The sequence below is a fragment of the Penaeus japonicus genome, unplaced genomic scaffold (genome assembly GCF_977035675.1).
Source record: "Penaeus japonicus unplaced genomic scaffold, GWHDUDI00000001_assembly GWHDUDI00000004, whole genome shotgun sequence".
NCBI classification, from domain to species: domain Eukaryota; kingdom Metazoa; phylum Arthropoda; class Malacostraca; order Decapoda; family Penaeidae; genus Penaeus; species Penaeus japonicus.
In genome coordinates this window covers 18,964,765-18,979,764 of record NW_028234406.1, presented here as the reverse complement: position 1 = coordinate 18,979,764, position 15,000 = coordinate 18,964,765, and the positions used below count along the sequence as shown (strand labels likewise).

Sequence of the window (15,000 nt, the reverse complement as noted above, 5' to 3'; positions counted from 1 at the left end):
AATCTCTCTATCCATCTATCTATCATATTCTCTCTCTCTCTCTCTCTCTCTCTCTCTCTCTCTCTCTCTCTCTCTCTCTCTCTCTATCTATCTCTTCTCATTTCTCTCTATTTATTTCCCTTATCTCTCCCATGCTTCCACGACACACTTTACCATCTTAGCGGCGCGTTTCATCTGTCACTGTCGCCCTCGTTGTCACCTCTGCGATTTCCGCAAGAAGTCACGTGAGAAAACGTGGATGTGAACGAAAATAGTTCTATCTATCTATTCATATATCTATCTGTTTGTCTGTCTGTATATTTATCTACCTTTCTCTCTCCTTCTCTCATCCGCGCGATCTCCTACCTCTCCTTCCTTCCTATGTTTTCTCTTTTTCTCTCGTTTCTTTCGTCTCCTAAATCCATCTTCGAAATATCCTTCCTCATCAGTCCGTCTGTCCAGCCGTCCATCCACTCATTTTCCCCTTCAGCCGACCTCTCTCTCTGGTCTATCAATCTATCAATCTTCTGCCTCCTGCTCCCGCCCCTCCTGCCCTCTCTCCGATCCCTCCTCTTCTGCCCTCCTCCTCATCTCCCCTCCGTGTCCTCTCCTCTGCCTCTCCCCTCCCGTCTCCGCTCCCTTCTTCTTCTTCTTCGTCTTCTTTTTTTCTTCTTCTTCTTCTCTATCTTCTTCTTTTTCCCCTTCTTTTTCTTCTCCTCTTCTTCTTCCTCCTTCTCCTCTACCTATCCCCATAATCCTCTCCCCTTTTGTCCCATTTTCCCTGTTCCTCCTTCTCACGTTACCACCTTCTCCTTTCCCCTCTCCCCTGTCCGCTCCCATTCCTTTCCTCTCTTTATTCTTCCCGCTCTCTCCTTCCTCCCTCAATGCCTCTTCCCCCTTTTACCTCCTCTCCTGATCATCTTTCCCTCCCTCTCTTCATCTCCCCACTTCCTCTCCATCCCACCTACTCACCTCCTCCTCTCCTCCTCATAACTCCCCCCCCCCTCCCCCCACCTCGCCCGTCACACCGGACAGAAGCAGTCAGCCTCTTAACAACTTGATTAATGGGAGATGTTGGAAGTCCCTCGATTATTTCAAACAGATATCTTTAAAAAGGTAAAAAAGAGAGAGGCAGGGGGACAGGGGGACAGAGTGAGGGATAGAAAGATAGATAGATAAATAGATAGATATAGATAGATAGATAGAGAGAGAGAGGGGGGGGAGGAGAGAAGAATAAAGATAAATAAAGATCTCGCAAGAAAACGACTAGGTTGATGGTAGTTATTGTCGTATTTAGTCGTTGAGTCGTCGTGGTCGTGTGTCAACGCTGGAGTTAGTCGTGGCGATTTAAGTGGTTGATAATATCGAGTGAATTAAGCGTGTTAGTGGAGGTATTCTGATGGCAGTGACTGGCGTGTGTGTGTGTGTGTGTTTCTTTGTGCGTTTGTGATTGTGTGTGTTTTGTTTAATTCTATGTTTTTTTTGTACGGCTGTGCGATTTTTTGTGAGAATCCTTGTTTTTTTGTGGTTATGGTTGCGTATTTGTTCGTGTGTATGTTTTTTTTATGTTTTTGTTTGTGTGTGTGTGCGTGTGTGTGTGTGTGTGTGTGTGTGTGTGTGTGTGTGTGTGTGTGTGTGTGTGTGTGTGTGTGTGTGTATGTGTACTTACGCGCGTGCACCCGTCCGGGTATATATCTGTTTATGTCTGCGTGAGCTCGCACGTGTGTGTGTGACGTGTCTACGGTACTTCAAAGAGCAAATATCTCGGCGATAGTTTACACATAGCGAAGATAACAATAATAGATAGTTTACGCGCCACTAATGGTTGCAATGGGCCGAGCACTTTGAAGTACTTGTCGCTTATTGATTGTTTACGCTGACCGATATTTCGGTCCAAACGAAAGGTCTTGCAGCCAGCCGCTCTTTCTCTCGGCTCTCCTACCAAGCCCTGTCAGCCCGTGGCATTTCGTGTCAGGACTCCTCTTGATTCTTGGTCTTGATTTTTCATTGTCATCATCGTCTTCATATTCATATTCTTATTCATTGTTTTTGTTCATTTTGTTATTATCATAATGATTATTATTATCTTTATCATCATTATTATTATTGTTGTTGTTATCATTATTACTATTATTATTATTATCATTATTATCATTGTCATTATTACTATCATTAGTTTCGTTATAACTACTACTACTACCACTACTATTCCATCATCACATCATCCTCATATCATCATCACCATCATTACACTATCATCACTATCATCACCATCAAACTTTCATCACTATCATCATCATTGCCTTCAACACCATAATTTTTCACATTCTCCCACTAGTAAAAGCTAATAGCTGTTAATGAAGATATCAAAGACGATAACTAATAGCCCCATTAACAAAATAGACGCGACTAATGGGGACGCTACTGCATTATTAACAATTGTGTGTAAAGGTCTGTTACATCATAGTTTTCTTGCGTATAAGACAAAATCTCACTCTATTTTCATTCTCTCTTTCTCTCTCTCTCTCTCTCTCTCTCTCTCTCTCTCTCTCTCTCTCTCTCTCTCTCTCTCTCTCTCTCTCTCTCTCTCTCTCTCTCTCTCTCTCTCTACCTATCTATCTAGCTCTAGCTCTAGCTCCCTCTTCCGTCCGCCTCTCTCTCTCTGCTCCTTCTTCTTTTTCTTCTTTTTCTCATTCTCCTGTTCCTCCTCCTCCTCCTCCTTCTCCTCCCCATTCTTCTCCTTCTCCTCTTCCCTCCTCCTCCTCCTCTCTCCTCTTCCCTCCTCCTCTCTCCTTTTCCCTCCTCCTCCTCCCTCCTCCTCCTATCTCTTCCCACTCCCTCTTTCCACCTCCCTCCACCCTCCTCTCTCTTTCCCCATCCCTTTCCCCCCATCCTCTCTCTCCTCCCCCCCCTCTCCTCTCTCTCTATCCCTCTCTCCTCCCTCTCTTTCTCCCCTGCCCCCTCCCTTTCCATTTCCCTCGCCACTGGTGCCACACCGCCACCCTCCTTCTCACACTAGTGCCACACACTCCCCTCCCCGCACCAGTGCCACACCCAACCCAACTCCCGCTCCCGTGCCAGCATCAAGGCACTCCCGGCCGTCTGCGGATGATAGGCTTCCTCTGTTTTGTTGAGGGGAAAGAGGGCGAAAGGCCTATTTTTTATTTTCTTTTTCTCTCTCTCTTTCCTTAAGGCCAAACCATGATTTATTCCTTCCATTTCTTCTCATCTTCTTCACGTCCCTTAACTACATCCACCCGCACCCTCTCCTCCCTCTCCCATCCTTTAAATCGCCATTGGATTTCTTCTTCTTCTTCTTCTTCTTCTTTAGTCTCAGGACTCTTTTCGGTTGTCACTATGATCGGGACCATGAAATTTTCCCCTGAATTTCTGTGTACGAAACGTAGTTTTTTTTTAGTGAATGACTTTATTTCGTAAGCTATTGACCTCGTTTGCCATCGTTGTATACTAATGGCAACCTCGTAGGAAAAGCTAATCTAGGAAAATGGACCTGCGTTCGTATCCCTCTGGCCCGGGAGAAAGTTCGTTTGGATCCACAATCCCACATCTTCAAATCCATTTTGATCACGTTGTAAAGATGATGAACAGTACTCGCGTCCTTCGTCCCCTCGAGGGAAGGAAAAGAACCGAGGAGACACAACTGATGATGGAAACATGTCAGGTATTGTTTAGGGGAAAGGCTGCTAAGAGACGGATTTGGCAAGGAGTCAGAATGAAATACAATTGGAGGTAGTCTAGGGGATATGGAATTGTTTGTTAGTGTCAAAAATAAAATGGAGTTGTTTAACAGGAAAGTTCGGGTAACAAATATTACTCCTCTGGAGTAGGATTAGTAGGGGACAGTTTTTGATGAGGGTGAGAGAAAACACTACAGAGATAAGTCATGGCACTGCACAATCTAGGGGAGAAACTAGTGGGATACAATCTAAAGGGATTAAAAGGGAACATTGCAGGGGAAGGAAAGTCTCGTGGTCCCAACCCTGCGGTCGCGAACCCACTTTGGTTCGCTGAAAATTTATCTAAAGATTGGGAAATCACTCAGACATCATTAAAGCTGACAAAAGACTTCATTGTAATTGTATTGATGTTTACTATACCCCCAGTTTATTCCATATATGTACAATTCATGTCATATATGGTGTTGCAATAACTTTCGAGAAACTGAAGACGACTGTCACAGTAGAAATAACGAAATGAAAAACATTGTCTAGGGGAAAGCTTTCGTAGAAGTATAAAAGAAATATATAGAAAACGATATTCTGAGGCGAATGGTCAGGGCAGACAATTCCAAAGCCTAGGTTTGACAAATCATATACGCTTAAGGATAATACTTCAAGACGTAATAAGTGGCAGTCTTTCTACTACAGTAAAGGGCAAGACTCTACATGGGGGGGGGACATGAGACATAGTTGGATCCGGCAAGAGGCAGAATTCGGACTTGGCAGAGGCTGAAGATCTTTAGGTAAAGAAGAGCTGAAGAAGAAGGCCTTGAGAGGAACATCACAAGGAGATACGCCAGATGATGGAGGAGAAAAAGAGATCGGTGAGGACGAGGGAAAGGTGGAGGAGGGATAAGAGTAGAGCGAGAGAGAGAGAGGAAGACAGAAGGAGGGCTATAGGGGGAAGGGAGAGAAGGGTAGCAGATGGAGAAGGTACAGGGATAGAGAGTGAGTTGGAGAGAGGCAGAAAGAGAGGGGGGGATACACATAAATAAGAGACATACTGGCAGACAAGCAGGCAGACAGACAGGGACAGAAAGGGGAGTTTCCAAAGCGGGGTAATGGCTCAGGGGTCGCACACATACACTGACGTGATATACGTTATACGTCGGGTCGAGTCACTCAAATTCGGCAGATCTTAAGGCCGCCAGAATATTGTGAACAAAAAACCGCGATCGGTTTGATTTGGTGATTTATATCTGTGTATTTTTTATTATTTTTTCTGGTTTGGGTAAAAAAGTGGATACAAAATATATAGAGGAAAAATATCAACGAATCATACTATGTGCAGGAAAAAATAAGATTTCCCTTTTTGTCCCCCAAATATCCGATACGAAATAAGTGACGGACTTTATCGTTTTTATTGACCCAATGTGAAAATATTTCGCTTCTCTTCATAAAACCGCGCGCTTATACCCGGGGATGAGACATGCCTCAGCGTCCCAAGGTATGAACCTCGGTCGGGATGTTTCCCAAGACAAAAGATATCGTAAGAATAAAAGTCCTACAGAGATATCTAAAGTCGATACTCCTTTTAGGAAGCGTTCGTCACGGCGCCCAGGTGAGGCTCCCGCGCCGCGCCGGGGCGTGTTCCGCCGTGCAGCTGTTGTACGCGCTCTTGCACCCTTACCTGTTTCTGATACGCGGTTTAACGTTATAGAGACAGCTGTTTCGCGCCTGCTTTCTACTTTCATTTGGTGCTAATTAGGGACAACTTTTATTTGTCACTTGCAACAAACGACCAAGCAACGAAAACAATAAGCAGATTCAATTATTTTTTGGGGTGATCGCGGCCATACCTAAACGCATCGCTATCCCAACCGTTCCAGCAAACACTTCACCACCACAGTTCCTTCTGGCTGTCAAACAACGCACGCCAAGAAAGCCAAAGGCAAAATCACAAAGTGGAAAGTAAAATCGAAGCGCAACTCACGATATTAGTGAAGGTACACAAGGCCAAGTAGCCTGCCGTTCACTTGACCCTCAGACCCAACCTGCTTTACCTCTAGCCACATTTTCCATCGTCAAAGGAAGAAATAAGAGTATGTGTGTTTTTACCTGTGTAGAGAACGTCTTTCTTATTGTTGCCATGGGATCGTATTGGATGGTCATCATAGGATCATGAGTTCCATATCACGTGACTAGGGACTGGCCATCAGGGTTATCATTTGTTTGCTATCATGTGATTTCAGCTTACTGGTTAGACTGCTGCTTTACTGCTAAATATATTTCGTCGAAGTTTTTGAAAAATGAAAATAAATAAGATAAAAAAAAATATTACCGACGCTACTCCTACTAGTGTTTATAACTACTACCCGACGCGAGCAGATGGTAACGGTATTTATCACTAATTCATTATGGACATCAGTAACTGCAGAATTTTAGGCGGCCTTGAACAGACAGTTGAGACGGAAATCATACCTTACGCATGTGTGTTTAAAATGATGTATTTATTATAAACACGCAGTGTGTTTGTTTTCAATTTTACATCCGCTCGTAGCGTTCACTAATAGATACAGTAACCTACTCAATGGCACTGCTATGTCATGGGACTTCTACAGCGGGATTTTTATTTACATTTCTGTCAGTGATGAACAACCGAATTTACGTAGGAATATTTCATGGAACCAAATCTTTTTATTCGGTAACGCCAAAGTGAGAAACAAAAACACTTCCATAAAATGTTCAGTTCTACATTAGGTAAACCTCAGGTTAATGCGTGTATATGTCCAAATATATTGCATTAGATCCGGAGGCTTCCTGAGCGGTGGATATTATCCCGAAAACTTTGAAGAAAATGTGTGTCGTATTCTCATTCACGGATCTCTGACTTACAGCAAATAAGAAGAGAGTAAATATATTGCACTGTGTACGATACATCGATGTCAGTTACTTTTCTGTTGCAATTTACTGTACACAGAATCGCTACTGTAAAGTAGAGAGGGGATGAAGGAGGGAGGGAAACGCACCGAAAGAGAATAAGAGGGGCAGAGAAAGACAGAGTAGGGAAGGGGGAAGAGGGTAGAGGGGGGGAGGAGGGAGATAGGAGGAATGTGGGGAGGGAGGGCGAAGCAGAAAGAAAGGATTCCTTATCTTCCAACTCCTATCTCGACCTCTTTTGCGCCCCTCCCCCCGCCCAAGAAAAAAAAACGATAAACATTTATATGATTCAACTAACTTTAATTGATATACTCTACGGACCTTGTTTTAGTCGTTGGGCTCACTTCCCTATTTCCTTTCAGAGCATTTTTCGCACAGAATATATGCTCAGTGTCCCTCAAGAGCAAGTAGCATTGTGCCGGAAGTGTGATGCGAACCAGGAGCGGCGCCCCTTTGCCCTGCCGCCATGACCGCCCTGGAGAGAGGAACATGGCGTGAGTGAGGGCGTGCGAGGGCTTGCGAGGGCGGCGCAGTGCAGGCGGCGAAAGTGCAAGGGAACGGCGGCTGGCGTGAGGGTGGCGGCGCGGTGGGCGTGCACGTGACGAAGCTGGCGGCCGCGACGGGAGCGAGAGGGTGCGGCGCGACTGTGGCGGCGTGGTGAGGAGGCGCGACGCGAAGGGCTGGAGGAAAGGAGCCCCGGGTGATGGTGAGGCGCTGGTAGCCCCAGGTGAGAACGCGGCGCGGCCTGGCATGGTGAGACGATAGTGATGTCGTGCTCGTGGTCAAGCTCCCCGGGTCCCTGGGCGCCCCCGTCGCCGCCGCGGTGACTCCCAGGCTCTGGATATGAACTGAACCCCGTGTCAGCCGAGGACGCGTGGGTGTGCAGGAGCCCCAGGCACGGGCCCCAGGGACACCCCCCGGCCGCCCCCAGGGGCCCCGGACCTGCTCGCCCACGCCGGCTGGGCGGCCCAGGGGCGGGGGGCGGCCATGAATGGGCGGGTGCTGCACCAGGAGGAAGTGGTACGAGTCCACGTGGCGTCCACGACGACCGCCACGGCCGCCTGCAGCACCTCCAACAACGGCCCGCCGCCGCCGCCGCCGCCGCGCCGCGTCCTGCTGGTGGACCAGCGCGGCGGCCGCATCGCGGGACCTCTCCAGCACGAGGCCGGCGGGGAGTTTACCTTCGAGCTCATCGAGAATTACCCGTCTCTGGGTCTGTCGGCGGTGCACGACGGGTCCGGAACCATCATTAACCGGCGGGGGGCGCGGGGGGCGGCCGCGCGCCACCACCGGGTCAAGCGGAAGGACAAGGACAAGGACCTGCTGGATTCCGACAGCATGAAGTCCCCCAAGAATAAGTCGGTGATGGACCCCTACCTGCCCGCCTACCAGCATCTGCTCTGTGACCTTGACCTTGTTGCTTCCTCTCTTCACCTGAAAAACTATCCCGTGTGTGAGAATGACCTCTACGATGTCAACAGTGAGTCGCTCACCCTGCCTCCTAGTCCTTTCACGCGCCATCTATCCTGTCCCTCAGAGCATCACGTCACCTTGTCACCCGATCACATTCACCCCCTTCACTGTGGTAACGCACGACAGGGCTTGCAATATAAGTTTAGGTTTTACATGTCCATCACTCTCCAAGACACTTCTTCAGCACTAGTCATGGCCAACACGGTCACAGCGCCGGTCACACGAGTATCATCATTTCTCCATAAAGATAAACTGTTATTTCAGCCGTTAATGATCGTTATGGTCCTGCAAATAGCAACGCTTTCCCAGTAACGACAGTTTTCGTGCGAAACAAACCTGACGACCCTAAAGACAATCCTTCTTCCTCCCCACAGTGTCGGTGCCTCCCCCTGACGGAGATGTGGAGGAGGAGCGTGACCGGACCGAGACCCGTGGGCCGCTGCCGCCGCCGCCGCAGATCACGGACCACCAGGCCCGGGCCGCTCTGCTGGCCCACGTGGCGGACCGCTGCTGCTGGGGCTCGGGGGCGGCCAAGAAAATGGCCATCGCCAAGATCAACTACGACTCTGCCTTTCACGTGAGTACACGAAATCCATTCTTGTTTGAAAAAGATTTTTTTAATACTCTGCTTCTTTTTTTCAAACCCCGCGGGTCTGTCTGCATGTGATAAAATGTGCATACCCTTTTCATGGCTTGTACTTAGGGTATTTTTTCAGTATTAAAAATGGTTCCAGATTAATTTTACGGGCTGAGAGCGTCATCCCTTCATTACTCGGCCGATTAGCTTCACTTCACTACGTCATTGGGCAGTTCTTACGCCCCTTTGCCTTTCTCCTTAAGGCTGACTACTGCCAAGGACAGAAATAGCCGATATTTTTTTTACAAAAGTTTTCATTTTTTTATTTGAGCAGATTTATGGTTCTTTGGTTATCATTCTAACGTTTCATTACAAGACATTTTCCAGTATATATAATCACTCACATATATAGCAGTATTTTCAACTACTTGTCAAAGACGAAACATCTAGCTCGCTGATATATCCAACAACCGCCAGGCTCAGAGAGGATACCTTCGAGATCACTGCTTTCATTAATCAACAAGATGCAACAGGCTGTGGCCCAAGAATGTCGAGTTTGATTCTGCGTCCTTCCTTGGGGATGGATACTCGTATGCAAATCGCATTGCCCTTTCTATAAAACTCTCCCCGATCACAATAATATACATCGAATTAATTTCCCTGCACCATAACGTCAGCGCAGATATTTGAGCTAAAGGGTGCATGGTATAAGGGATTAGGTAGGGTTTCAGATACTTTGTTATGTAAGTTTCCAACAACACAGAGGCTTTGATTCCATCCAGTCGGTGGGTTTCGAAGCGGGGCAGTGAGGCAGGGAGTAACGCCGTCACGTAGTCAAGGGTTGGGATGATAAATACTGGCAGTGTGACTTGGCTTAGATGCACTAGCACTGCTTTCATGCTGTACCTCCATGTGTCTCTCTGTCTCTTTCTCACTCTTTCTCCCTCTTTATCCCTCTTTCTTTCTCTTGTTCTCTCTCTCTCTTTCTCTCTCTTTCTCTCTCTTTTTCCTTCTGTCTTTCCTTTTGTCTTTCCTTCTCCCTTTCTCTCTCTCTTTCTTTCTCTTCCTCTCTCTTTCCTTCTATCTTTCCTTTTGTCTTTCCTTCTCCCTTTCTCTCTCTCTCTCTCTCTTTCTTTCTCTCTTTCCTTCTATTTTTCATTCTTACATTGTTTCTCTCTCTCCCTCCCTCTCTCTCCCTCTCCCTCTCTCTCTCTCCCCTCTGTCTCCCTTCTCCCTCTCCCTCCCTTTTCCCTCTCCCTCCCTTCTCTCTCTCCCTCCCTTCTCCCTCTCCCTCCCTTCTCCCTCTCCCTCCCTTCCATCTGTCTCCCTCTTCCTCTCCCTCTCCTTCCTCTCTTCCTCTCTCTCTCTCTCTCTCTCTCTCTCTCTCTCTCTCTCTCTCTCTCTCTCTCTCTCTCTCTCTCTCTCTCTCTCTCTCTCTCTCTCTCTCTCTCTCTCTCTCTCTCTCTCTCTCTCTATCTCTCTATCTATCTCTCTATCTATCTATCTATCTATCTATTCTCGTGCATTCTCTTGTGCTTCCACATAATTTTACTTGCCGAGAAAATAACCATTCACAACAAAGAAAAGCCTTTCAATTCCATCACAAAAGATATATTGTCCAGATCCTTCACTAATGTAAATCCAAATCACTGAAAGAAAATACACCTGTTTCCCCTCGCGTCCATAACCCGGAAACAAACTCGCGCTCCTTTCTTCGTCATCTTGTAAAACACACGTAGAAAAAACACGAGCTTTCTCAATGAAGCTTGCAAGTGACACTTCACTCTGAATGAAGTGCAAGGGGTTTATGCCAGAGGGTAAAGTGTAGGCGCACGCTGAATGTTGCAGTGGGAAGTATGAGTGTATTCAAAGGTAAGGATGTGTAGGCCCAACGTGTCCAAGAGTCTTTCTAGGTGTGTTCGGATGCGGTGATGGGTGATGATGTTTACTTTCAGGATTCTTTGATGTGGGGTTTTCAGTTTAATCTATGTTTGTATGTTTGTTTGTGTGTGTGTGTGTGTGTGTGTGTGTGTGTGTGTGTGTGTGTGTGTGCATGTGTGTATATATATGTGTGTGTGTGAGTGAGTGTTGTGTGTATGTATAAAAAAGGGACAGTAAAATGAATAAATGGAGGTTGCCTCTTGTAGTACGTTATCGTTTGTTTACTAAAATGCGATATCCCCTTTTCAACAAATAGCCAGTGCTGAAACCTGATGTTGACAGTCAACTTTAGCTCTTACAGAAGAAATACATAGAGGTGAAGTGGGCTGATATAGCACTATGTTTGTGTTAGTGGCGAGCATTTGATGTAGACGCGCTTATGACGGTGGAGGGAGGCAGCGGGAGGGGGTGGGGGAGGTAAATGTACATTATGTCGCCATCATTACCCGCTTGCCGTCTGGAGCGACGACCCGCCGCGTCCTAACGACCACACACCTAACCACCTCCTTGGTCCGCATAATGACACGATTAATCATGTATCATAATGACTGTCTTGCCTGACAACTTTTCTCGCTGATGATGATGTGGAGGAGATAGCGGCACTCCGTCACATGCTGATAATGCTGGCGGATGACACACGCCCCACTGATGGCTGACGTATGCAACACGAGTTGGACACACACACACGAGAAAGTGATGAACGCATTGCTGGAGAGCAAAGGATAATGTACACGGTGGTGACGCACACGATGCGGAGGAGTAAGTAAAACAGAAGGGATGGGAGCACTTAAGTACACGAACACGTAGCACCAAGTGTCACGTATGTTGCAAAAGGTGACACATACGACACAGGTGGGTGACACGCATGAGGTACTTATGGGTGATGTTGGAGGGAAGCAGGGTGAGGGAAGGGGTCCCATTACAAGCGAGAGCCACGACCTGAGGTGAGGGAGAGGAGGGACGCGCCGTACACTACTTGTGACCAGTTTTAGGGGTCGCGCATGGAGTCGAAGGCGCAGTTTGGGGTTGTTTTATCTATACTTTTTTTTCTTCAAAGTGAAGTTAATAGCATGACATATGGCCGGACGTGAGACATGAGGATGATAGTCACAGACAGAAAATCTACAGGATAATCTTTATACTTGTTGAATCTTCTGATCTTTATCCACACAAGTGTTTTCTATCATGATCTTTACCCCGATTTCATCTCACCTATACCGCTCCCGCCCCGAGCATCTTATAGGGCTCTGCCTGTGCGTGTTCCCTCCGAGTCGCGGTGATGTCGTGCGTCCGTGTAATAACTCCCGAGTCTGATTGACATTAATCCACGGCTTCTGAGTTATAAGGTACAGATGAAGGTACGCCGGTGCCCGCCTCGGAAATACGTCTTCCTTATGAGAATTCTTCAACTTTCTTATATTTACTCCCTTCTCGTAACAAACTTGACTACTCTTTTTAACATTCTCTCTAGAATTCTGGTATTTTCGAGAATATGGACTTTTTCAACGTTAGTATCCCCGTTTACACTATATTTTCTGTTGACGTTCCCTTCCATTCATTTACCATTGGCTGCTCCTCTCCCCACGCAGCATCCCCCCTGCCTGTGTCCCTCTCCTCAAAAGCCCCCCCCCCCCCTGGCACTGTGCCTCGACTCTCCATACACTTCCTTTCGCTCCGCCCTCCTGCCCTGTGGCCTCCCTCTACCCCCTCCCCCTCCCTCTAGCACCGCTTTATCTCCTACCCCCTGCCGCCCATGGCCTACTCTCGACCCCCTGCTTACATACCCTCCCACCAAACCCCAGGCCCTTCCCCCACCCACCTTCCACCCCTGACCCGGTCTCAACCTCCGTGAGAATGATCGCTTAACCTCCGCCTCATCACCTCATCATTTCCCGAGAACAACAACACGCGGGGCTCCATAACAACGGTAAATCACTATATACATCATCTCGGGATTTATGTAGGCAGAGGTGGGGACCACAGTGCTCTTCATGCCGAAGGTTGAGAGCAAACAATCCATTAGTCCCCCTGAGGGTGGTGACAAGCCCGTGTTCTGTGCCCCTCTCCCCTCCCCATCCCACCCCAACCCCAACACACTCCACGCCCTCTAGAATTAATGACAGGATCGAACACAAAATGTAAATTATGGAGACGGGACTTAAAAAAAACGTTAGGGAGAATAAGGTTCAGAAAATGGAGGATTAAGGCATTAATACCTAGGAATTTGGGAAGTTTAGAGTGCTTTGGAAGGGACCTCTGTTTCCCGTCGATGGCCTCCTCGTTGTGATATGGGGTGTGCGTATGGTCTGTATGCACACAGAACAAGTGCATAAACATACGCGCACACGTAAACACACACACACACACAACACATACATACATACATACATACATGCATGCATGCATACATACATACATACATACATACATACATACACACACATACACACACACACATATCACACACACTATACGCGCACGCATATTACACACACACACACACACACACACACACACACACACACACACACACACACACACACACACACACACACACACACACACACACACACACACACACACACACACACACATATTATATATATATATATATATATATATATATATATATATATATATATATATATATATATACAAACAGACAGACATACATACAAACACGCACATATACACATAAGCACACAAATACACACATAAACATTAAAACAAACACACACACACACACACACACACCGCACAAAACGCTGGTGTCTCAGATTTTAACGGACTATTTTCCAAGTCAGTTGCCTGATGTGATCGCTCAGCCGATTATGATATGAAGACTAATCTTAGCGGCTGATTGTTTGTGCAGGGAACATGATCGTCGTGCGGAGGGTCTGACGATGAGGGATTTCGACGTGATGCGGTTCTGACGCGGAGGGATTCTGACGAGAGGGCGGAGTCCTGCTGTAGGAAGTGAAGTGATTCTGGCTCGACATGTGGGGGCGCTGGGTTCTGGCGTGAGGGGATTCTGGTGAAGGGAGGTCTATGTGAGGGGGTTTTAGCAGGATTGTGGGTGATGCTGAATGGGTTCTGACTTGATGTGAATAGGGATGGGACGGGTTGGGATGTGGGGGTCTATGTGAGGTGATTTTAATGTGACTGGGTCGTCTTCCTAGAAGTGATTCTGGTGTGAAGGGGGTCTGATATTTATAAGCGCTGAGATGGAATTGACGTGCTCTCACGTGAAGTAATTCTGACGAGGTGAGGTTGATGTGAGATGACTTCACCATGAAGAGGATTATCGTAGTTAAAAATGGAACTCTAAAGAAATGGGATTTGACATGTCTGGTACGCGGCTTTCATGTTGGCAAGTGTACCTGGTGTCATAATGTAATTCTGGTGTAAAAGCACTTTAAGGGGAATTTCCGTGTCCTTTTGATTCTGAATATTACATTAAAAACAAACCCCAGCACCGTACCCGAGTCTGATCACCTTCCCCAAATCCACAAAGAGAAGCAGACCAATTAAAAACAAAAATCAACAACAACAAAACAAATGAAATTGGCCCAAGAGACGTAAACATCAACAAAAGTTACCTCTCCACCGGCATCCCTCCCTATTCCCTCCTCCCTCCTCCCTCTCCCTCCTACCCTTCCCCTGCCCGCTACCAAAAAAGGAAGAGAAATTCAACCAATACACACAGACCGGTAAAGGCAGAGCGATTCGTACTCGTATAGAAAAAAGGGTCAGAGGCTTTGTGATACACCGGGATTAGCCAAGGAACTGTAAGATCTCATGATCTGGCAAATGGAAGAAGGAAAATTTCAGATGTCTTTCCTCTTCTTTTCTCTATTGTAATGGAAGGTTTTGTTTGTATGTAGATAAGGTCTGCACAAAGAGGGGATTAGATATTTTGAGAAAATTTAGTTATGAAATATTAGATAAAAACTTTATTCAGATGTCTTTTGTAATTAATCTGTCTGGCAATGCAGGCATATGCATTTATCTGCCAATTACATTTTTGTACCTCTGCCTCTTCAATCTGTCAGTTCATCATCACAATTTTCCTCAATTCATCTTTATCCCATTGACTTTTGAATCCATCTGACAAATCAAGAGACGTCAGTGCCAACAGAAGCAAAGGGATAACATCAAGAATCGCCATTGTCAACAGAAATAACGGGGCAACACTGAGAATCACCATTGCCAATAGGTACAACGGGACAACCCCTAGAGTCGTCAACAGAAGCAACGGGGTAACATCGAGAGGTGCCATTGCAAACAGAAATAACAAGACAACATCGAGAGAACTAACAGAAACAACGGTACAGCAGAACCACATCTAGAGTCAACATTGTCAACAGAAGTACCGAGACAATATCTCCAGTTCCAACAGAAACCCCCGGC

At 46.6% G+C, this 15,000-nt stretch overlaps 1 protein-coding gene across 5 annotated transcripts in view; it reads left to right on the top strand.

Moving 5' to 3' along the window:
• The window catches only part of LOC122248478 (protein SSUH2 homolog), a 451,933-nt gene that overhangs the window by 398,399 nt on the left and 38,534 nt on the right, over positions 1 to 15,000 (top strand). For 4 of the 5 annotated variants that reach the window (XM_086536215.1, XM_043008497.2, XM_043008495.2 and 1 more), the window contains one exon: positions 8,447 to 8,649. In XM_086536215.1, coding sequence (XP_086392341.1) covers positions 8,447 to 8,649 — 203 coding nt within the window. Of the gene's footprint in view, positions 1 to 6,961; positions 8,080 to 8,446; positions 8,650 to 15,000 lie in introns of all 5 variants that reach the window. The other variant, XM_043008494.2, reaches the window with a different exon arrangement.